This window comes from Pezoporus flaviventris, unplaced genomic scaffold (genome assembly GCF_033815535.1).
Source record: "Pezoporus flaviventris isolate CSIRO_AGI_PZ_B2104156 unplaced genomic scaffold, CSIRO_AGI_Pfla_v1 ptg000001l, whole genome shotgun sequence".
NCBI lineage: Eukaryota > Metazoa > Chordata > Aves > Psittaciformes > Psittacidae > Pezoporus > Pezoporus flaviventris.
In genome coordinates, this window is record NW_026892549.1 from 13275001 (window position 1) to 13300000 (window position 25000).

The following is a 25000-nucleotide window of genomic DNA, read 5'->3' on the forward strand; positions in this document are numbered from 1 at the left end:
TTATTTTATACTTGACAAAAGTCATAAAAAAGGGATCAAACCAAATGTATAAATCTTTTGAAGGTACAATATTTGGATTTGTTCACCACTTACCACCTGTGAGGCCAGACAATGTGTAAAGGTCTTTGCTGATAGTCCTGTTCATTCAAGATATTAGAGAGGTTAAAAGTCAGATGTTGCTTATCTTCTTCTTGACAAGGATTTGTACTTTCTGATGCTTCAGACTCGTTCAATCTTGCTACTGCTGTTAATGAGGAAGGCAGCCCCTCGTGCTGTGTGGTATGAAGTCTAGGCTGGGTTTCACAAAGTCCAGACTTGCTAGCTGCACTGCTGGTTTTCATTAAAGCTCTGAACTTCTGCTGGCCGGGCAGACCCACCGTTTGATAAGCATCTCCATTTCTTTTAACACCAATTACTTTTTCAAAATGGGCAAGCTTATGTTCTGGCATGAACCTGTTAGGGAAAAAAAAAAGATTGCATTGTATTGACACAGGATTTCAGTTTCACTTGGTAATTGTTTATTAATTAATAGCTATCAGACCCCACTGGTGCTTCCATTCAATGTCCACGCAGAAAACCCTTCCCAACAGCAGGATGCATTTGTACAGTTACATTAAGGCCACTGAACTAATTTCTGTAATATATGAAATGGAACATTTTATGCAGATCTGGTTTTACTATTTGATTTGAAGTAGTAATGAATTACAGACCCTGCCCAGGAAACACTTGAGTGAAGCTTTTTCATTCAACCATGACTCTTCTAAATTAACACTGAGAGGACTACATGCATGGCCACCATGGGTTCCTCACTTTAAATGCTTGCCTGGACCTCAAGTTAATTTACCCGAATATTATTTACTTACATGCCTTTCAGTGTGATTATGGTTGTCCCAGATAAGCAGAGACATTTAAATTTTCTGTTTCCTCTTAATTTCCAAATGTTTACCCACTATAACCTCTTTATTAAACTGTTTACTAAAGCCAACACTTGCTCCATTTTATCAACCTCCTCCACAGTTTTTCAGTGTTTTACTCCATCACAGCTCATTTCTGGGCTCTGAACAAACCACTCCCTTCCCTCCGTCAAAACAAATATTCTTAAACACCAGAATCATCCAGCTCACCCTGCAATGGACCACCTTTAAACACAAACTCTCCTTCCTCAAAATCACTACCAAAATACAAACACACACACACACACACACTATGTGAGCGTTACTGCAGTTGTACACTTCAGTTGTACTCTTGACTAATTGCTTTGAAGATTTTTCTTCAAACCTCTGAATCTCCTTTACTAAGTCTGCACACTGCGTAAATATTCCATGTGATGTGTACTCTTTGATTTGGCGTTCCATCCCTTGGTGTATTTTTTTCATGTTTGTCTATACTAAGCTGCATTTTCAAGCCACTGACCAAATCACCTATGAGTTTTACCATTTTTCCACTGCTTGCTGTCACCCGTTGGTGATCTCTGTAGATCACAGAATCATAGAATCCTAAAATGGTTTGGATTGAAATAAACCTTAAAGATCATCTAGTTCCCACCTCCCTGCCACAAGCAGGGACACAGGCTGAACTAGGCTGCTCAAAGCCCCATCCAACCTGGCCTTGATAAAACCAGAAAGAATTCTATCACACTCAACAACCTCATCTGAATCTGTTACCTATGTTACAAACAAGACAGGTTCCCAAACAAATCCAACTTAAAACATTCCCATCTCAGCAACTTACCCACCCTCAGATTCTCAGAACATAAAAGCATAAATACAGTGTGGCTGAATTACTTACACATATGCTCTGAAATGTTAAGTGTGCATTCTGACAGTCCAAGCTGAATTATAGACCTAAAACCAGCTGGTGGTGGAACCTCTAAAGTATGGACACATCCCTGCACAGATATATATCTAAGCATGGGAAAAGCTGAAGGAGAAATAGGTTACAGGATTTGCCCTAAACCACCAAGTCAAAGACCGAATTGAGAGGACCAATAAACCAAATTTAACTAACAGATTTTGAAAACTCATTGCTGTTAAGAATTGCCTGATATGTGAAAGGCTGGACTACCTAGGCAGGCTATATCCCCCTGCCTGTCTTTAATCTCCCAGCCAATCACCCACTCAGTGCACCATTTCTATTTCTGAAGAGGTTTCCTTCTTAGTTTTCAGCCCTATAAATCTGATCCGTCACTGCAGAATTTCTAATAATAGTAGATAAAACTCTACCGATCTCCCTCTGGAATAAACTATTTAATATCCTTTATTTAAGACATGTGTGTGCAATCAATTCCATGGTATTTACTTGTATTACACACACAGTATTCATCATCTTGACAATTTTTAAAAGTTTTAGAACACCATTTCACTTAACAGTTTTATAAAAAAAAAAAGATTTATTTGATGGTTAACTTTGGAACAAGTTATCTGCATTAACTTCCATTGTTTTGGCATAAAGTAGTTCTGTATATTTTACTAACAACAGTGGAGACATGATAAAGGATGTAGGCAGAGAGCCATAAACAGCTCTCACTGCAACACAGTGTTCGTGTAAGAGCATTAATTTTTCGGACTTTGATTGGAAGACATCTCTGCGCTCAGCCACTTGGATTTTCCTAAATAGAACCATGTATAAAACCTTGTACCTTAATATAACAATTTTAACTGCTGAAAGACCATTGTAAATCATATGTAATATAAACTTGTCCACATGATTGGAATGATATAATGGATATTGTAGTCCCTAACCACTAGCTAATGTTCTTTATGACACTTAAATAAATGACCTGAAAATAAACTAATAACAACATGAAATCTTCTAAACCTGTTCATGTGCATTTCCCAAAAGCATGCTGGAGAAAGACAACGTCTAGTTAGCACATTTTTTGTGTTTACATTCTCTCCAGAACATTTTTGTTCCTGCTACTCTATTCTCTTCCAGAGTCACATTAATTCTTGTTTTCTGCCACATTCCCAACAGACTCATCTCTCCATCCTCTATCTGCCCAGATCTCAGAGCTTGCAGGACTTTTACATTGCCATCCAGAAGTCTATAACCCGGAGAAAAAAATCAAGTGCTCCAGTGTTTTATTTGGAACCAGTATCAACTCCCTTCCACAAAAATAATCTAAATTTCAATTTCATCTATATTTATCTAAGTTTCAGAACATACAACCTCAGAGAGGCTGGCTATGGAATAGCAGAGCCAGGGCAGGAGTAGACACAGGCATAAAAGGCTAGATATAAGAAAGAAGTTCTTCAAAGTCATGGGGCTGAGACACTGGCATGGGTTACCCAGAGAAGCTGTGGCTGCTCCAGCCCTGACAGTGTTCAAGGCCAGGCTGGACAGGACTTTGAGCAACCTGGTCTATTGGAAGGTGTCCCTGCCCATGCAGGGGGGTTGGAACTAAGTGAACTTTAAGGGTTCTTCCAACCAAAACCACTCTAGGGTTCCATGATCCTAAAAAACAAGCTAGACAGCTACTGCAGCAGTTAGGTAGAACTTAGCTGTTGAGAGAGATGCACCATTTTTCTCAACTTTAGTTACAAGACACATTAATCACATAAAATGAAAAATGCCATAGCATTCTATTTTTCATATGGGAGAAGTATTTTATTATTAACTTCTTGTAGTGAAATCTTCTACATGTGAAAGTTTCCAGAAAAAAAAAATCACCAAAGCATACAAATATTAACATTTGCAACAGATTCTATGAGGTACTGTCCCCAATATTTAAAAAAAACATAAATATGTTTTACTTTTATGCATAACTCAGATATATTTACACACTTAAGTTTAGAACAGAGACTTAGATAACTAATTAGCATCACAACTTGTTTTCAAGACTTTCAAAACCTAATTTATTCTTATTTTTGAGGATCTCAGACACACGCAACAGTAAATTTTCAAACTTTATTAAGACTCTAAAGAGTAAGCCTTGAAAACTTTCTTTTTTTGCATAGTGAGTATAGATGTTTAGTTAAAAAGATGGGATAAAAATTAAACTATGCCCATATGTAATAAAACTCCCATATATTAAAAGTCAGAGTTTCAACCTAAATATTTGCCATTTTTAATAACACCTTTTTAAAAAAAAAAATGCCCCATCTATGTATTATGTATTTTATTTTCACTTATGCTATGAAACCCCTCTCTGAGGAAACCTACATTCTTTTCCCTGAAGCAGACATGTGCGTTTTCCCCAGCTTCTCCATAACATGTTGCCATGTTACATTGTACGTGTTTATTCACAGCACTTCATTTGCCCCAATGAAAAATTACTTACAGGAATTGTTTGGTTTTTTGTTTGGTTTTTTTTTCATGGCATCAAAAGTCACTTTGTGCACCATTTTATTAAAAAAAAAAAACAACAAAAAAATGGAAAGGCCATGATGTCACTGCTCAACAAATAGAAACCACATTAGAAAGACTAACTGGAGTGCTGGTTTAAGTTAGATCAAACTGTACAAGCAAGTTCTGTGTGCCGTATAGTGGTTTGAATAGCTGATCTCTATAAGGAAGGACAATTTGAAAGAATGGATATAAGCTATTAAGAAAAAAAACGAATCTGAATTCATAAAACCTGGCCTTTCTGGAACTGTAGCTACATTTGGAAGCAAAGTTAAAAAATACTGCTGAAAATGCAATGGATTTTTTTTTTTTTTTATTATATCACCATCAAAAAGTTTAAAAATAATAAAAGGAGACTGTCATGATCAGATATGTTAGAAACCTCTCCCAGGTCTTGGAGCTGGAGCACACACATTTTAGAGCCACTGCATTTGCTTCATCGCTGATGCACTGTCACAGCTTACAACTTACAACTTAGCAAACTCATTGTCTGATAATCTTTCTTTAAACATGATCATAAATGTCTCTTTGCTAACTGCAATATTTCTAGTAGAATTTATATGACTTAAAACACTGTAGAGAGCTTTTGTTATTCTAACACCTGGAGTCCATTTGGCTTATAAAGGCTGCAGTGGACAGTCATTTTTGCCATTTGCAGTAACTAAGACATTCTACTTTTGCACTTCCTTTCTTTCTGCTTCCTTGAATTTATCCTTTTCCCAAGATGAATTTCTTCCTACAATTACTACAAATATATGCAAAACTATACAACCATAGAATCATAGAATGGTTTGGGCTGGAAAGCACTTTAAGATCATCTAGTTCCAACCGCCCTGCCATGAGCAGGGACTCCTCACACTGCACCATGTTGCCCAAAGCTCTGTCCAACCTGGCCTTGAACATTGCCAGGGATGGAGCATTTGCCACTTTTTTGGGCAGTCTGCTCCAGTGCCTCACCACCCTCACAGTAAAGAACTTCTTCCTTATATCTAACTCGAACTTCCCCTGTTTAAACACTCATTACCCCTTATCCTAGTGCTACAGTCCCTGATGAAGAGTCCCTGTGCACACATATTACTGGCCAAGCACTGTACAAATACCACACTTGGATATCTCTGAGCTTTCTCAGGAGTCAGAATTTTGCCCACTCTATTCTAAGGAAAAAAAACACAACCAAGGTCATGAAAGTAGTTCTTTGGAAACCAAACTGGAACAGACAGCAATTACTTGGTGTTATTATTTACATATACATATATATTTTTAATATTCATTGTTATAAATCACCTGATAGCAGTAAAACTGATGCATTTATATTTACCTACTTCTCAAAAGATGGCAACAAATGGAAAAACTGGGAGGCAAGACTCAGTTCAGTAATTTTGTTCTTGATTTTTTTTTCTCTGCAACTACTGTCTACAGCTAAAAAGAGTTGCTGAGTGTGATCAGGTGTCCCAAAGCTATGCTACTGTTCAAACATAAAACTTGAAATAAGTTTTTTAGTATTTAGGGAAATGATATTAGGGTTTATTGACGCTGTCACAGACTTTCAGAGATCTAATTTCACTTTCTGCTCTTTAGCAATGGTTGCAAGTCTTCATTCAGAAGACAGAAAAGATTACTTGTCAGCAGTAATCTCTAACACAGATAATGCCATATAAATATTAGAGCCTTGGAAGCATGGACAAGGATTAGCAGCAAAGAGAGAGAACAGAAAGAAAACTGAACAGAGCCAAGATTTAGCACTCGGAAGGGCACAGCAAAGAAAATACAAGGTCTGTATCTGGGCTTGCCTTCCCACAGTAGAAAATATATTTTCCTGAGTAATTATGGTTTACACTGGTTTCCGTGTTTGCAAGCTGCAAGATATATGAGATATTATTTGAGTTGTGATCATTATTTTCTTTCAACTATCTTCCATGACAGGAGAAATACAGCACAGACCCAGGGAATCACTGAGGTTGGAAGGGCTCTGGTCCAACCTTCTGCTCAAAGGTCATCCAGTTGGACTAGGTTGCTCAAAGCTCATCCTGTCAATGGCCAAGGATGGAGATTTTACACTCAGATATTAAGTTTGTGAGAGGTGTTGCAGCTAGCAGCAGCTTGCAAGAAGGACTACAAGGTGAACAACATGGGAGAGAGCTAAAGGTGAGAGCAGCAGCAGGACATCTTCCTTCTCGATGTTTGTATCCTGGCCAGAAAGAGGGAAGTGGTATGTAATCTATACAACAGATACACCAGGGAGGAATATCATGAGGTCTGATTTCTTTCTGCAAAATCAGCCAAAATATTGCTGGGTTAGCAACAAATAAGCTGACTGCAAAAACCCTTGTTAATCCAGCGGTGTGCCTGATTAGCAGGGAGGGTCCAGAGATGGTCCCGGAGAACAGAGTCTGGATCCAGATCAACTGCAAGCAGTTGCTTTTGACTCAAGTGATACATTGGTTTGTTGGAGTGGAGAAGGAAGATGAGACCAGCAGGAGATGAAAGATGTCAACAGAAAAGAGAGTAGAAGGTAATTCTGATTCTTCAAAGCACAATTTCCGCCTATTTTTATGAATAATTTCTGAGAAAAAATCCTCAATATCTAGTATCTGTATTTGATACTGCCAAAATTCCCACTTTTACTTAGCGTTTACACTTTATTTCCAATCTAGTTTCACTCTGATTCAGCAACACTCCTGTTAGTTTACTAAGATGTCATATCCGTACCTCAATTATGAGGTGGAGGGTTAAACTGATCTCTAACTTTCCCCTCAATATTACGCTTGAATTTCTAACATTAAGATTACTGCTCAAAATACACTGTAAAGCCTATATTCTAGATGACCAAGATTTTAACTAAAGCATTCTTCAGCTTTTATTCCCCCTATTACATGGAAAGGTACTACCTTCCAGAACACAAGCCTGCAGTGAAACTATTGAAAACAGGAGCAAAGGCAAGTGAAACTACTCCAAAACAAACACATTGCTGAAAGTCTGTTTTTGAGTAATCTCTGCTGCTGCTCTTGCTGGACATCATTTCAGCCAAAAGCACATCTAGTCTAATCTAGTACTTGTGGGATTAGTCCATTTTGTTATATATTTACCCCTGAGAAATTACTTCAACAATATCTTATGTGCCTTAGGTCAGCAGAAAAACATATCAGATAGTGATTACTCTGCATTTTAACACTGAAAGGGAGACTCTGAACCCACTGAAGTCAAAGGCAAAGCTCTCTTTGACTTCAAGAAAGACTGAGCTTGATCCTATGTATATTATTTCTGAATTCACATTTTCAATTCCCTGAAATCCTTTAACACGAAATGTAAGGATCTGTGCAGTTGTAATTTCTAAGAACATCATTCTCAACAAATGAAATGGTGATAATTTAAAAACTCCTCAGAAAGATGGTAATGAACTAAAATACATATTTAATAACAGATGAAAATAACTTCCGCATTATTTTGTGCAAGATATGAAAACATGAATTAATTGATAGTTTGGAGGGAAAAAAAAAAGTCATTTTCTCTATAATTAAACATCAGGACTGTATAGATCTGCTGCACTGACACTGCAAAGTAAAAGATACACTTTTGGAGACCTTAGAGTCCCCTTGATAACAACTGCCAGAAATTTAGAAATTGTTGATTTAAGTTCTGCTTCTGCAGAAGTTCAAAAGAATGAACTACACTATGGGGAAAAATAGTTAGGCTTCTGAGAACTGCAAGGTTTTTAAGGTTCTTAAGAATCCTAAAGGATTGGTCATGTTTATTAGTGCTTACTTAAACAGAAAAAAAACAGCTCAACACTTGAGTACTTATTTAGAAAATGCAGATTTCACATATAGCTCCACAAAATACAGCATCTCTTCTTGCTAAGAATTGGAAATGGGTATTTGAAAACTGATATCACACCTCAAATCATCTTGTCTTTTATTTTATTTTAAATTAAAATTAATACCAGGATCCTATAACATATAATTTCCTGTTTTGTGGAACTACTTCTAATCAGGATATGTACGATGGATGTCCCCTTTAAATAGGCTGTTTTGTAACATACGCGATGCAGAAGGGAGTGCTATCACAACACTTCAATAGTTAAGTGATTTTATGAGAAAAATACTTCCAAATGTTTCCTAAAACCTTCCAAACCACACCAAAGAACATTATCGTAATATTATGTTTCCCTATGGCCTCCAATATTTAAGCTTGCTATTCTTGAAATGATACTTGGATGAAAAATATAAGTTTATGTAATGTATAAATTGCTCCTAGAAGAAAAGTTGCCTTTAAAATTACTCTGTGTAGATGTCAGATATTGTACATTTTCAATAGCCTTTCTGTATTAATTGAACAAATAGTATGCTAGTGCTCTGGGCTGCATGTGAATAGTCTATTTTAAAACTGAGCAGTTGCTGTGTGCTCTTATTCATAGTGAACACTGAAAACAGTAACTGTCCTAACTGATCACATATTAAGTTACCATTAATATATACCCATATTCCTTGCACAGTATACATAATCCATATAAACTGTATACCATACATCAATACCATATTCCAGTGAATCCACCATCAAAGAGTTTGTTTATAGTAGGCTTTCATTTGACTCAGAGTTGTAATGTTCTGTGCAAGCATAAGCTAACCATTTCAGTGATTTTGCCAGCAAGCTGCTTTTTGGCAGATTATTGGCAGTGCATACTGGCAACAAACTAGTGCAACTAAGTCCTTCTTATAACTTACAGGTAAATAATGACTTTAATAAATTTATGTAAAATGTTCCACTTGCTCACATCTGGTTTTGATAATTCACTCAACTGTGAAAATGCAAACTTCTGTGTTTCTCAGGAAAACACATATTTTACCTTAATTATTTAACACTTTCTCAGGTAGCCCAAGAAATATATAAGCAATGAAGCCTGCTTTCACTGGAAGGTTTAAGTGAAGGAAGTTTTATCTGAAGAAGCTAGAGAAATTAATTAATAATAATTGTATGCACACAAAAAAATAAACCCCATTTTGTCATCCATACAACATTCAAATGGTAAGAAAAACATAGGGCTATTGCTGAGATATCTCAGCCCCAGGGCATTCAAATCAGATGCTCCAGTCAACTGTCTCTGACCCTGAGGACCACGAGGTAATGCAGAGATTTTGACCTCCATTTGAAAATGTGTTATTGTTATCAGATTTACTTGCAATTTCTTTGCACTACAATTGAAGTTTTATTGTGTCTGCACTTGTACCTCACCTAGCCAGTGTGGTTTAGAGGAAACACTGAGTCTTAATCCCTACTTTGCCAGTGCATCAGTGTGTCACTGTTCAAACACCAAAAGTTTCTCTCCATCTCTAGAACTAGAATGGCCATATGCTCTGATCAAGCTGTTGTCAGAAAACTCTGAAAATGTAATTACTGATAGAAGCAGTGTCATTAAAGGGGATAAAAATAAGTGGGAATCCCTTTTTCTGGTATAAAACTGGATGACAGCGATGCCTTTCAGCATGCAGGCACTAAAAGACTCCTCAGGGAATCTGCATCTCCAAATTCTGTAAATGCTTGTGGCTCATCACTGATCTACCTATGGTATTAAAGACTGTAAAACAAGAAGAGAAATATGTTGCAAAAAGGAGAAAACAGTATCAAAACAAACAGGAATCTTACCCTTGTATGCTGAGTTACCATCTTGGTGACAATCTGCATAATGGACAATGGGAAGGATAGTGCCTACCCTATAAATACACAGAGGCTTGTGAATTGCTCTGCAGCAGGATTTGGTCATCTTGAACATTACTGTATTAAATATATTAAAAAAATATAATTAAAAAAAAAAGAAGCCTTGGAGATGCAAAGAGCTTGACCATGACTGTTCACCCCAGTGCCTTGCTTCTACAATTCTGACCATCATCCGTACAAATACACCCTACATGACTGGGGAGAGCAGTACTCTCAGTATGGCATTTTGAGGTTTCTATTGAAAGAGGTCAAAAAGGTGAAAAAAAGGCCCGCATGTGTGAATTTAAAAGCAAATGATAAAATTAAAGCATTTAACAACACCAAGGAGAAGTTTCTTCAGCTTCTCCCTCCTGCTATGCCCAAGTCGCCACTTCCCAGGATGCCGGTTCCTCGACCTGCCACACTCTTTGGTGACAGCTACTGCCAGCTGCCCCCATGATCTTCATATGTTCCACCCTGAGTGTGGGGAGCAACAAATTCAGCCCATCAAACATGTAACCGTAACTGAGGGAAGCAATGTACTTTAAAAAGTTTTACACAGCCAATGTCCATGTCTGTTCTGCTTGTGAATACATCTCAAAGTTCTATTAAATAATAGCTTTTATGGGGCCTGTAATGAATAGGGAACAATTATTAAACACCAGATTTTCACTGTGCCAAATTCAGCCTAGAATTTTCTTGCTGCTTTTAAGTGTTTATTCATTTTATGGAGTCAACATTCTAAGGCTTGGCAACACACTTAAAAACCAGTGAATTCTTGCTGAGATCTATTGGATGTGCTGGTAAAACTCCCTGTTGCTATAGTGGACTTGCTTTTAATTTGATCTGTTTCAAGGATTCAGTATCCTTCCAGCACGTAAGAAACCTAAGGGCATATATTTGTATTGTTTAAAGGCAGGAAATTCTGTGAACTGAAATGAGAACATATCCCTTTTTGCCTTTCTGGACTTTTGTTTTTTTCTTCCTTCTGGGGTTTTGGAAACAAAACCAGTGAAAACTGAAAGTCTGAACAATAGCAAATTACTTTCAAGGAAAAAAAAAGTAAACTACTATGCATACTTTTGTAACTTTATTCATACACTTTGTACATATGTAAATTGCACTTATTCAGGCATCAGAAAATACTACTTGCAGCAGGGCCTTAGACTGCAACAGGATCATACTGCTTTTGTCATAAAAGACTGTGGACTTTCCTGTTTTACTTTATTATTATTCCTTTACTACCTTGTATTAACTCATACCCCACCGACTTCATGGCAGAGCCAATCTGCTTCATGCTAACTGCAGAAGTAGGGTAATCACATTTTTATTGTAAGGAGAAAAAAAACTATGAATCTTTGTAGCTTTTTAACTCCTTGTCCAGAGTCCTACATCCCTCCTTTAATTGATCACAGAACCATAAAATGAATATTAGAATAGTTTGGATTGGAAGGTACAATAAAGATTGTCCAGTTTCAACCTGCCATCCACTAGACCAGGTTGCTCAATGCCTTGTCCAGCCTGGCCCTGAACACTTTTAGGGATGGGACATCCACAGCTTCTCCGGGCAAGCTGATCCAGTGCCTCACCATTGTCATACTAAAGAATTTTTTCCTGATAGCTAATCTGAATCTGCCCTCTCAGTTTAAAGACATTCCCCCTTGTCCTATCACTACCTGCCCTTGTAAAAAGTCCCTCTCCAGATTTCTTGTATGCCCCTTTAGGTATTGGAAAGCTGCTCCAAGGTATGCTATGAGGTAATGAAAAAAGGTAGGTCTGAATTCTGGGCTACAAAGTGAGAAGTGGTAAAAGATGAACATGGACATTGTTCAGTTGAGAGCTGCAGAGATATTTACCACCTTTTAAACAACTACAGCAGAAACTTTCTTACAGAAGTACTGTACTAATTTACGGAAGGACTGAAGACAGACTGGCTTGGAGACCTGATCTCAGCAGGATGCATTAAACCTAGTGCGCAAATATGTCTACACTGCTTCTGGTGCTCAAACTAGCTTGGTATCTCTATTGCACATAATGAATATGCAGTATTTTGTAAGACTAAGGTTATAGGTTATGGCCATGGTTATGGCTTTCTGCAATACTCCTGGCTTCATAACAGACTATAGAGATTCAGCTAAGTTTACAACACAATGTGTTGGAAGACAGCTCACGTGCAGCAGCCTCAACTGCAGCCATTTCAGCAAGAGCCTAAACGGTTACCCAGGCCTTACACAGTGGTGTTCCTTGCATACAGCGTACAACAAGCTGACTGTTCCTATCTAATAAGCATAATGGCTAAATATAAATTACAGTGGGATGCAAAGCTTGAGAGAGACATTTGACACCCAAGATACTGCTTGGGCACAGGTTCTCTCCTAGCTAGGGTTTCTTCACACTCACTAATCCCTCTTCCTGGACAGCAGCAATTATGACACTGGCGAACTGCAGGACTTCAGTTTATTTGCTTTCAGGTGGCACAGTGCTTCATGCCCATCCAGTCTACTCTTGGAGGTTATGACAACTGAAGCAGGGATCACAGTGAGACACAATCAATCATCATAATAAATACAGCTCAGCTGTTTCCACGCAGTCAAAGCCTTTGGTGAAGAATTTTAATAAGAGATTTGAAAGAGCATGAAGAAGCAGCTTTAAGTGCTTGCAATAATGACTTCCAAAGAAACACTCCTGACTATCAAACCCAGGGAATAAAGAGCTGAAAGGTACTCATGTTCACCCGTGGATTATCTGTCTTGTACATCTCTACATGAAAGCAAGGGTATCCAGCTGTAATACTTTTATAGTCTTTCCTGCGGAGGAGGAGGCAATGAAGAGAAAGGCTTGGTTCCCACCCAGACACCATGGGGCATATCACCTTCCTGATGGAAAAAGCTGGGGTCCAAAATTTAGCACCTATAATCACAATTACTCCAACTATTCTTGGGGTGATGTGCCCATACAATTACTCCAACTATTCTTGGGGTGATGTGCCCATACAGTCTCTCTTATTCAGAGTACACTAATATCACAGTTTTGGTGATCAAGTGGTCAAAGAACAATTAACATTATAATTTGAAATGTAGCACCATCCAAATGTTTACATTACATATTCAACATACATATGCACAACTGACCATAAGTCACCCGTTTACAGGTCCCACTTACCTTATTCTCAGTTCTTTTGAAAATGCAGTTAAAGACTCTGGGCAAAAATTACAACTAAGTTCATGAACTACACAAAAAATTGGCTGCAACACCATTTGTTAAAAGTTATGACAAACTAGAAGGTCCAACTAAAATGAGCAGATGCACTGCTTGCTAAGTTGTAGCTGGAGACAGAAATTTTTGTGCCAAGATCAAAAGAATAAGGTGTTCATATAAATGGCATTTTATTTTGATCCTATTATTCTATATGAGCTTGAGTAGAGATCAAAGGAAAAAGTACCCAGGTTTCACTATTAACACTTAACATAGCTCCAGTCAGAAAATCCTTTCCAGATTACTAGTACAATTTAAAGCCCAGCACATTTTTGTTGTTCTGTTAGGTAATATACCTGAAGGCACAGTTTGCATTCATAGACCACCTTTTCCATTGTGGAAAACTGATTCTGATATATATAATTTCAGTTATTTTCATTTTTATGACAGTAACCCCCAAACACCCTAGCTTTGAGGACTACATGGTTTTGGTTTGTACCCACTATCCCAGAGAGACAGGCAGCCTTGAAGTAGCAGCAATATATTACTGACTGCCCACAACGGCTGGGAAATTCAATACCATCGGAGTCAAGTACTATGGTCTGGTTCAGCCCCTGCCAATGACAGTTCTACTAGAAGCAAAGCATACCAGCTTCAACTCAGTATGTAAACAAACTTAATGGCCCTTTAAAATATATAAAGGTTCCTCCTGATAGCTGGCAAGAAGTAAATGTGCTTTAATATGTTGTATTGCTTATTATGACATTACCCAGGATTACTACTATTAATTAATGGTTCTATTGCCTCTCTTAGAACCCAGCAATGGTGCATAAACAATAAATAATATAATGTATTTCTTACAAAGCCAAAGTATGCTAACAAATTTTAATGTTCACGCTTTCTTTGAATGTAAACTTCTCATTGATGTTCAGTAATTCAGGGCAGACATTTCAGAGTTTCACTTCCAGTGAATTTTTTTTTACTTTGATTTCTAAGACTGCAGCAATTTGCTAAAAACCAGGTATAGCTTATCAGACTACTTTTGAGAAAAATCTGCAATCTAGAATTCATAAAACAGTATGTATGTCCTTCTTCCCTGCCTTGCCTCTCCCTCCCCAATTGCTATTAAAGCATTTGTGTTAAAAAGTCATTCTAAAGTTTATTGTAAATGCCAAAACATGGGCACTGGTCCCACAGGAGCTGGCTCAGCTATGGCCTACCAACTTGAACATACTTGTTTTATCCAGCTCCATCCCAGGAAGGGTTCGGGGGGGGGGGCTTGGTTTTGGGGTTGAGGTTTTGTTTGGTTTTTTTTTAATTAACTTTTAGCTAAAAACAGTAAATTGTACAGACATAAGAAGATGGCAAGTTGCGATTGCGGGAACTTGTACATGCTAAATACATGCAGGTGAGCTGTGGCCTAGAGTGAACATTACAATTACGGGTTAAATGAGACAAAACATTTCACGCAGTCAGAATATGTTCATGTTACATACATCAGCCAGCTGGCTATAAACCCAAGAAGCTGGAAAACTTTAGCTTTTAAATGGATGGATACAGATATAAATGGAAGAATGGTAGTTTGTCGCCACATGAATGGCTTTAAAAGTGAAAAGAGTGGATTTCTTTTACAAGGGTTTTCCAAAAGAGTAACCGTGTTGAGATGTAAAAGAAGAATCAGTATGATGGTTGGGACGTTTCATATATATTTTTTTTCTATTTTGTTTTGAGTCAGAGAAGCCTCATTCAGTGTGTCTGAGCAGTTATAACAAAGCTTTACATACAGGTGTTTCTAGTAAACAGGACACAAGTTCTTTCATAATCACAGAATCAAAGAATCATAGAATAGAATAGAAATACCTCTAGAATATAGAATAAATACCTCTGCAGCTGATGGTTCACAAACAAGATTACTCTATTAATTTATTTCAGATTCAAATTACCACACGCTGAGCTGTGAGAATCCATGAACCATTTTTCTTGACATATTTCCAGCTCTAAGTAATGTATACTATAGTCTTCTCTACTCCCTACAAGAATCACTGAACCTATGGCAAATGATTCTACCTGTGAACAAAACCACCAGACCACCTTGAGGCTGCTAAACCAACATTTTCCTGACAGGCACAAAGGATGAGAGAAGCATTCCTGAAACTGTACTCTGTATTTAACCATGGTGAGTAGCAAAGCCTTCTGGAATATAGATCTAAGAAATGTCCTAATGGGTCTTCATAAATGAATGAACCAGAATGACTTTGTAGCTAATCACCCCACTTGAACATTCTGGGATCTTCCCAAGATAAACACTTGCTTCTTCCCCATTCTACCTAAGGTAGATGTAATTCTCTCTTGAATACAAAAGCAGAGCTTAGGTTCTTACCATCTCCAGTACCAGCTAAACTTCAAAGATATAAAAGAACTTACAGTCCTAACCAATGTTTATATTCATTTATATGTTATATATGTGCATATATATATATATAACGATTTTTACAAACCTTTTTGATGGTTAGAAGTTGCTCTAAGCTCATGGTTTTGATATACTCACTCTTGACAGAATCAGATGGAAACTGTAGGAAGACTGATAACAAAATTGCTCTCCACAACCTTTCTCCTACGTCTCTGAACTAACTGAATGGGAACTGAGAAGGAAACGAACAAAGATTTGCTGTTCTTTACAGTCACGCAATGAAAGTGTAGGTTAAGCACAGGAAGTATTTGCAGATTTCAGATAGTTTGTGGACCTTTGTTGTTCTTCCTTGCATTCAGATCTAATCTCGGCCTCAGCATAGAGCTAGACTTTCATGTTCTGTGGTCCTTCACTAATAGAAAACCCAGCTCACTGTGACACTTAAGGCAAAGTAGACTCAAGTCATAAATTTCAGCTTTTTGTAGGCACTTATTCATTCTAATGCATTAAGAATACTTCACCACAAAGAGAAGGCTTATAATCATGCTGCTAAATAAATTCATATTTAATGTATATTCATAGTAGAATATGCCTACAAACTGGAAAGATATAGCTACAATTTTTAGATGAAGTTCGGATGGACAATTTGATGTCTCACATCCAGTATGTCACAATCGGGTGATCTTTAGACTGGTTTTTTTTTTTAATATTTCTGATACAAAATATGTATATACCTCCAAGTCACTCAAGTTACTATTAATAACCACTGGAACATTTTTAGAAGGTCCTTCAAACAGAAGGGAAATATTCTCACTACAATTTGGAGCAAGCAATAAATTGTGTTTGGTTCGTTTGCTTCAATCAAGCGTCAATTTTAGATTATTTGTCTGAAGTCAGAATTCTTAAAATAAGCCTGTTTTTTATAGAACCAATTTCTGGGGAAAAAAATCCCCTCCACAATTTGAGTGTAATCAGCTATTCTAACATAACTGGCTCTGATTTGGAGGTAAGGCACAGGATCATATATATAAGGAGGACTGTATGGTTAATTCAGCAGGTGTTCCATCAGTACTCACGTGAATAAGCGTAAACACCTCAATCCTGTTTCCGTTTTATTATGCTGCTGCATCACCTTTGGTACTGAGAAACTTCTTAGTACTAAGATCAGCATTTCATCTTTTCCTACTGTACCTATTCCCCTTCTCCAAATTAAATGTGCCCCTACTGCAGGAAGGCACTGCATCCTAGTTATACTACACATACATATTTTATTATGCTCTTCCTGCACATACAAAAAGGCTACTGAACCACTCATGTGAAATGCTGACCACTTTGCTATCACAGTGCTAAACAAGGGTTTGAGCATGTTGCAAGAGGAGGGCTCATGGCATAATAGGCAATTCGTATCGAATTTGTCAATCAGCAATATTTGGCATTGAAAATAGTTCTGAACACAAATAGGAAAATATCTGGCTGTCAGATATTCAGAAGCACTACATGCCAAAAAAGCATTAGGGAAATTTCCAGCTCTCACAAGCCCATTCAGCTAATTTTTGATGGGTCATCTGTACCTTAAGGTGCTTTCTGGTAGCATATTTTTCCTTTTCCTTTATTGTCCTTTGTGAAGAAAACAGGAGATAAAACTCTCACCAGAATATAAGAAAAACATTAACCTCTAAATACCTTGGATTTTGATAAACAGTGAGATCACTGGAAACCTTAGCTTCTGCATATGAATAAGAGGAGAATAATGGAACTAAGCAAGAAGTCGTGGACTATGTTCATCAATACGCACCTTTTATGTAAACTAGATTGTTAATTGAAAACCAGTTTTCAGAGTCTTTTAAAAGGCAATTACCCTAAAAAATTAATCAAAGTGCTCTTTTGTTGGTGGTGTTTTTTAATGGGGATGTGCTCCTTTGGATGTTCAAAAAATAGCTTGGAGCAGACACTGCCACAGCCAAAGGCAATGGACTGTCCCAGAGCCCATCCCTCACACAGCAGCACGGTGCTGTCAAGGTGAGCAAGCACAAGTGAGCACCACCAGTTAGCGAGTGACACACACAGTTCCCTGGCTGATCTCACTGAACAATAGTGGGAGCAGACAGACATTCACTAGTAGCGAATGGACCTGGCTAGAGAGAAGGAAGACATCGGGACAATGGATGCTTTTGAGATTTGAGACAAGGGCAAGTGACAGCCTATGACGCCTACAGGTGAAGAAGAGACTTGGTATTAACACGATCTATTTAATAACCTAAAAAATAACCCATATTGACACGATTGCACAGTGTCTTGCAAGGCAGTAGGAACCACAATGGCTAGGGTTTGCTCACCAGTTACTGCATTAGGTCAAAGTCCCCAAAACAAAATTTCAGCTCCCTTTTTCAGTTGATCATTAATCACCATGCTCTTAGCTTACGACAATTTCTCTTCCTATTTACCTATGGATTTGCCTATTTCTTATTTCAACTAAAGCTATTTCCATGAGGTACATGGAGTGAAGTCATCATGAACAATTTTGTTTTTTTTCTATATGTCTCTCCTTAAAATATTCCTTAATTTACTCAGTCAGTGCGCAACAATGAATCATTAAAAAAATTCTCAGAATAGTAAGACAGTTATAGATATCAAAGGTGAAAATTTGCAATTATTTTGCACTCACACAGCCTGAAAACATCTTCAAACAGCATACAGAGGAAAGGTCTGTATTTGTCTACAGACATATATCCTTAAGATTTTTAAAAAAATTATTTCAGCAGAATGACCAATTTAAATTTTTTAGTGCCTTCAAAGACCTTATTTCAAGCATTTGTATAAAAACCAGAAAACTATATATATCAATGTTTTAAAAGTGTCCAAGAATGTGTGCAAGAGTTCTTGTGGAAACAGAGCTATTAGATTTAAAATACCAAACACTCAAATTACTTCTGACATTTGGTCTGAGTCACTTCAGAATTTGCATCTACAAACAATAGAGGAGGGGAAGCGAAGGGAAGGGAAGGGAAATGAGAAGGAAAAGGAACGGAAAAGAGAAGGAAAAGGAAAGGAAAGGAAATGAGAAGGAAAAGAGAAGGAAAAGGAAAGGAAATGAGAAGGAAAAGAGAAAAACTGGTTCTGAAGGAGACTGATTATTTCCTTTGCAATATTTTACCATAAAGCCATTACTCTGTCTCTCTACCAGATCTGAAAGCCATTCAAATGCACTGGCTTTGCTGCACACTAAACTAGAAATATGAACTCTCCTTGGAAACTCCTCTCAAAAATATTTTCTTCTGTCAATTCTCAGTAACTGCATTCAGTAACAAGCGTGACTAAGTATCAATGTTCAGTCATCTTCCTGAGTTTACATATTGCAGCTGCAGGGAATAAAGATGCTGAAAGACTGTGATCTCTCCAGATATTTAGATGCTTATCATAACCTTTTGTGATATTTAACTGGCACTGCTTTCTCCTCCTTCATTTCCAAATGGATGAATCACAGACTCGATCTTCCAGGAACCAACCACTTTAGCTATTCTCTGCACTTCCTTCAAATCTTCCTCAGCCGCAGCCAGCCCTTTGCTTGACCCCATTATTAATAAGTGTTCAACTGGGGAATCTCAGCTAAAATGTGTATTAAGCCTTCTGAGAAAAGAAAGACTAACCAGCACCTGAACCCTAGAATTATGACAGCAAGCTTGCCAGACCATACCGCAGCCACTGTAGCTTGTTCACAGGCTAGAGTTAAGAAGAGTCATTTCTGAAGAGGGTCTGATTTTGTCACTTTCTTATTCACTGACTGAGTTATACATAGGACATTAATCACAGATTGATGCAAAACTAGAGGGGTATGTTCTACATCAGGTACTCATCTGTTAATTTACAACTTGTAAAAAACTAGATCAGCAACCCAATAGATCACAAAAAAAGAGAAACAACTCATCAGCCAGTCATTCTACTCCAACTACCATGCTCAGACTTCTCCAACTCCAGCTCTTCTGCGATGCTCCCAGATCACCTCCCCCCTTCAACACAGGAACACAAGAAGTCTCACTAGTGCTGAGGTCAGTTTGATCACTCACATTCATTTAGTACATTTAACTACCTTCTTGAAAAGCATCTCACTGTATTAGTGGCCCCACAAATCCATGAACAGCCTTGAATACAGGCAATGCTAAGCTAAACTCTCAGATATGATCCCATGAAAGGAAGAATGAATCTTATAAAACATTTAAGTCTGTATGATCTTGTTGCTTAAGAAAATTCCAGGCACACATTTGAATTCTATGAGCCTTTGAAGGCTTGCAAATCCTAACAGACATCCATGAGTCTACGCCATGAGCTTACCCTGACATCCAAACAGATAAGAACCAGTGCTTAGTTTTGTTACACATCCATCAGATGGCCACAAGCAGAGAACGTGTTTTGGGGAAAAATAATACAGTTTTTGCATTAGAAGTAGAAGGAGGTTGAAGAAAGTGCCCACCTCTCAACAAACACTAAGCATCTTAAAGAGAAAAGCAAAGAGTAGAAAGATCAGTGATAAATTCAACAGTCACTCCAGGAGAAACATACGAAAGAGTTTCATCCGATCTCAGATGCTGACAGTCACATCAGGACACGGAAGGAAACAACATGACCAAGATGGCTATTTCAAAAGGTCTGCAGTTATCTAATACTAAATTTATACTTAGATGCTTAGAGTGAAAAGCATAACAAATAACTTCCAAAGTTAAGATTACTAGGGGGGAAAAAAGCAATGAACAAATGGAAATCTAGCATCTGAAAGTCAACATGAATAAAGAATTTTCTGAAATCAGCCACATGAATAAAAAGGGATGAACATAAACCCAAGAAAAATGCAGAAGATCCTCAAAACAAAGGAAACAACCCTGGGATATATTCCTAAAATTACTGTATCGTATTATTCTAGCAAGCACCTGCTCTGAAACCACAGCTGGACTCAATGATCTTAAAGGGTTTTTACTAAACTAAATGATTCTATAATTCACTCATCCAACCTGTGACACTGGAGCCCTTCCAGAATGCACACCGCCAAGGGATTATTACACTACATATGGTTCAAAAAAAGGCTATCAATCATCTAGTTGAATACCCCATCCTCTCAAAAGATATCCTGGTCATACCCATCATTCATTGTTTCCAGATAAGACTACTGCATTACAAACCACCTTGGGGTAAAAATCTCCTAAATAACTGCAACGCAAAGAGGCTGCGAACAATTGTCCCTCACAGCAGCATTAAATAGCATAGTCATATGCCACTTCTGTACTCCTGCTCACCACATCAACAACTTGCCTACCACCACCTGAAACTCATGCTATTTTCAGTGAACTGGCCTTATCTAATGGAGGCAACTCCTCTCAATATGACTATCCTTCAGGGAATGCAGAACTGTTTATTTAACAAGCTCAGACTTCTTTAAATTTCTGTATATTCATACCTATCACACATGTTTGAGTGTATGTCTGTGTATATATAAATATATCTATATATTTTATATATATAGATATTCACAGAATCATAGAATAGTTAGGGTTGGAAATAACCTTAAGATCACCTAGTTCCAACCCCCCTGCCACGGGCAGGGACACCTCCCACTAAACTATGTCACCCAAGGCTCTGTCCAGCCTGGCCTTAAACATGAGATTTGCTGAGCAGGCAACTATGGAAACATTTCTAGTAGCTACAAACAACTTCTAACAACTTCCAAACTTCACATTTTGAGCTCCTAATATAAAACTTCTCAATGTAACTGCTTTTTAGGAAAGATTTTTAAAAATGCTGGGGTTTTGTTTTTTTTTTTTTCAAATTAATAACCAGGCTACTTCACAGATCTTCAGTGGACATTCATGGAGATGTGGTAAAACAGCATGATCATAGCTACATAAAATCATGTGCAAGGAAAAGCTTTATTCTTTCCTTTCTGCAGTTAGTCAAGAGCAGAAAATAACAGGGCAGCGATTCATAGACTCATAGATTCCTAAGCTTTTTAGCTCAGTTCTGCCACAACTGGCAGAAGTAACTTCTCTGGTGCATCACTGAAGTGGCTTCAGTCCCACTGTGAAGGATCTCACTCCTAATGGCCAAGAGAGATGCAGGCAGTCTCCTAGACAGTCCCAGCTATTTACCAGATAATGCTGTTTTCAGCAGTCCCTTGAGTTCTTCTTGACTTCAGGGCCTGTAGGGATAGGACAAGGATAAAAGCCTTTAAATTGAAAGAGGGGAGATTTAGATTAGATATTAGGAAGAGGTTCTTCCCTGTGAGGGTGGTGAGGTGCTGGCACAGGTTGCTCAGAGAAGGTGTGGCTGTCCTATCCCTGGCAGTGTTCAAGGCCAGGTTGGATAGGGCTTAGACCAACCTGGTCTAGTGGAAGGTGTCCCTGCCTGTGTCACAGGGGTTGGCACGGGGTGAGCTTTAAGGTCCCTTCCAACCCAAACAATTCTATGATTCAAAAATAGCCAGCTAGTTTGCAGTGTTGCCATGACCCATGATACATGATCTGTTTCTGTGGCTTTCTGATTTTACTGCAGCACAACCAATGGTAACAATAAAAACCACATACTTACAGAGCAACACATTAAAAAAATCCAAGCTTTTTTTTTTTTTTTTTAAAGTTTCTCTTAGGTATAGTGTTTACAAAGAGTAATTGAAAATGTTATTTTTAAAATCCTGAGAATGCAGTCCTTAAAATACTCCAGAATTATTCGCCATTAGCTATCCATTACAATTCAGAACCTGTGTCTAACTTGGAAATTTAGTACATTTACTCTGAGTTTTATAGTACACTAAACGGTTTCATTACTTTTTACAGAAGTAATACAGAATTACTTGTAGATTCAGTCATGGAACAGTAAGCCAACGATCTTCTGTTTCTGAAGTTCCCTAGCTATCCTGAAATACTAAAAATACATCAAGACAGCAGCAAGAACGCAAGTGGACAGTTCTTATAGCATCCCAACAATAAACAGCAGAACCATGATACTTCACCAGAACGTTCAAAACCTAAATTGAATGGCAGCATGATTGCAGTGGTTCCAGTTATGTTAATTAGGCTGAATTCATGGTTCATTGATGCTGCAATTACGCTGCAAAGAAATGCTGCAAGCATGCTATCTTATCCTCCTGCAGCCTGCTGAAAGTGTTGCCATTAGTCTTCTTGTGGCAAAAAGGCTTTCCAAAGAGAAAATACGTAGAGTCACATTTATACTTACACCACACAGTTTGCAAAGTCACAATTAGATGACTGTGCTTTGACATTACCTGCTTTTTCAGATTTAATAGGAAAACCAGCTTTCCAAGTTCACTGGCCATTTTTTAAGCACGCTTTGCACATTTGCATACTAAGCTTACAAATTATAAGACTTATTAGACCCATTTCAACCACAGGGTAAGTAAAGGAGATGAATAATTTTGCTCAAAGTTATGTACCGCTTCAGTGGAAAGAGAACCTAAATATCTCCCATCTTCTTTGAATGACGATCTCCTCATTGACTGTTGTGGTTATGACACAAACATGCCACCCAAAATGCAAAACCTTCTGCAATGAAAGATGGTTTAAATAACTGGCAAGGTTTAGTTTCAGTGTTTCCCTTCACCAGAGCTCCAGGATACACATCAGAAGGAGAGACGTCTGCTGTGACTCATGTAACATGCACAGGTTCTTAGGTCTTCAGAAGATGAGAGTTACATCCAACTAAATCAAACAAATAATGATTTGTGATATGAGAAAGCAACCAAATCATCTACGATACATTAATCTGATGACCAAATTTATTTTTGAACAGAAAGAATATTTCAATCTATATGCTTGCAGTGGAGAAACTATTATTTTATTTGCATTTACCTTGGTAACTATTGTTAAGTGTTCAAGTTATACCTGATAATTAAAAATATATTAAATATACCTACATGACATCCATACATGATGAATATTACAGTTGAATTCATATCTTTATAACAATATTCAATTTTTTTTTTAATAAACTGAAATATAGCTAGATTTAGTCCAAGAAAATTGAATGCAGTACTTAATTCAGCAATGTCAGACTTCTAACATTACTGTTCCCTTATTCTCCAAGAATTCTTTGGTTGTTGTCTGCTCCTTGGCAATAACAGGTGAAGAAAGTCTTTGTGATACCAAAGGAATGAACAAATAAATCAACGGTAGATGAAAGCAGAATACTTCAACTTGTATTCACACTCCTGTTTACATGCAACAAGGGTTTCAGTGACACATTCTGTGAAATAAAGAGGGACAAATGGGTATTATATTCTCAAATAACTGAGAGAAGATACATGATGAGCTGAATATGTTGGCTTGCAATGAGAAGAAAACACTCTAATACAGTAGCAGCTCCCTCTCTAAATGAGTAAGGTGTACTTGGCCTTGTTTTTAGAGCTTTCCCATTTTTACTGCATTGAGAAGGCAGGGACAGAGAAAGAAGATTTTGAGCAAGCAGCCATTCTGTTTATTTAAGAATGGATCTACTTTTAAAACCAGCCCCTTCAGAAAACCCATTTCTCAATGCTTTTACTCTCAAAGAAACATCATGTGGAAGCAGGTGCCTAAACAGAAGCTAGGTCAATGCATACCTCTGAAGAACTAAGTATCCTTAGAGCCTAATTTCCATGTTCACAATTGACTTAAGCAGTTAGGTTCAAGTCTCATTAAAAACCAATGGTGCTTAAGCATTTTTTTCTTTTTTTTTTTAAGCTGATCTTAAAAAAAAATTTGATACCAGCCACTTCAAAGCTGGCTTTCTGAGCTCTCAAGTTTCCATAATACAATTATGGTTGTAATGAAGCTGGATTAGAAGCTAGGTTCAGCTTTCAAACGATCTCCCCAAAATAGTTGCAGATGATCTGCATTTTAGTGTTCTGATCCTCAGGTGACACAAGTATGAATGATATTAGCAAGACATGCATTAGAAAGGGAAGGCAATACTCTAACTAGAAATAACCATCTTTTCCACAGGCGAATGGACATCCATAACAGTTTAATCTAACGAGACATCTAGCTTACATGCCTATTTAAAAAGTCATAATGGCACTTGTTTGGCAGGTTTGTTCCTTGATGCTTCATTCAATGACTATTCCAGTTCTTTTGCTTTTGTCCCACTAGTATTATTACAGGTCTTTTTCCAGATTAAATCTACCAGCAGTTCTCACCAAGCCACAGCTTCAATTAATACTCAATTTGAGTCTTAACACAAGAAATTCATACATTGCATGAGCTTTGAATCTGGCTCTTTTAATGAGTTTTGCAATGTTCCTAAGATGAAGAACCTAAACCACTTTGATACTGTAATTAATCATTATATAAACAAAAAACTAAAAGCACATTAGGAACAACA

The 25000-nt window shown here is 37.5% G+C and overlaps 1 protein-coding gene across 15 annotated transcripts in view; it reads right to left on the reverse strand.

Moving 5' to 3' along the window:
- GTDC1 (glycosyltransferase like domain containing 1) overlaps positions 1-25000 on the reverse strand; it is a 321331-nt gene that overhangs the window by 178657 nt on the left and 117674 nt on the right. For all 15 annotated transcript variants that reach the window (XR_009741800.1, XR_009741801.1, XM_061445084.1 and 12 more), the window contains one exon: positions 94-453. Coding sequence is in view for 13 of the 15 variants with exons in the window: in XM_061445084.1 (XP_061301068.1) it covers positions 94-453 (360 nt within the window). In the remaining 2 variants the exon portion in view is untranslated. The remainder of the gene's footprint in view (positions 1-93; positions 454-25000) is intronic.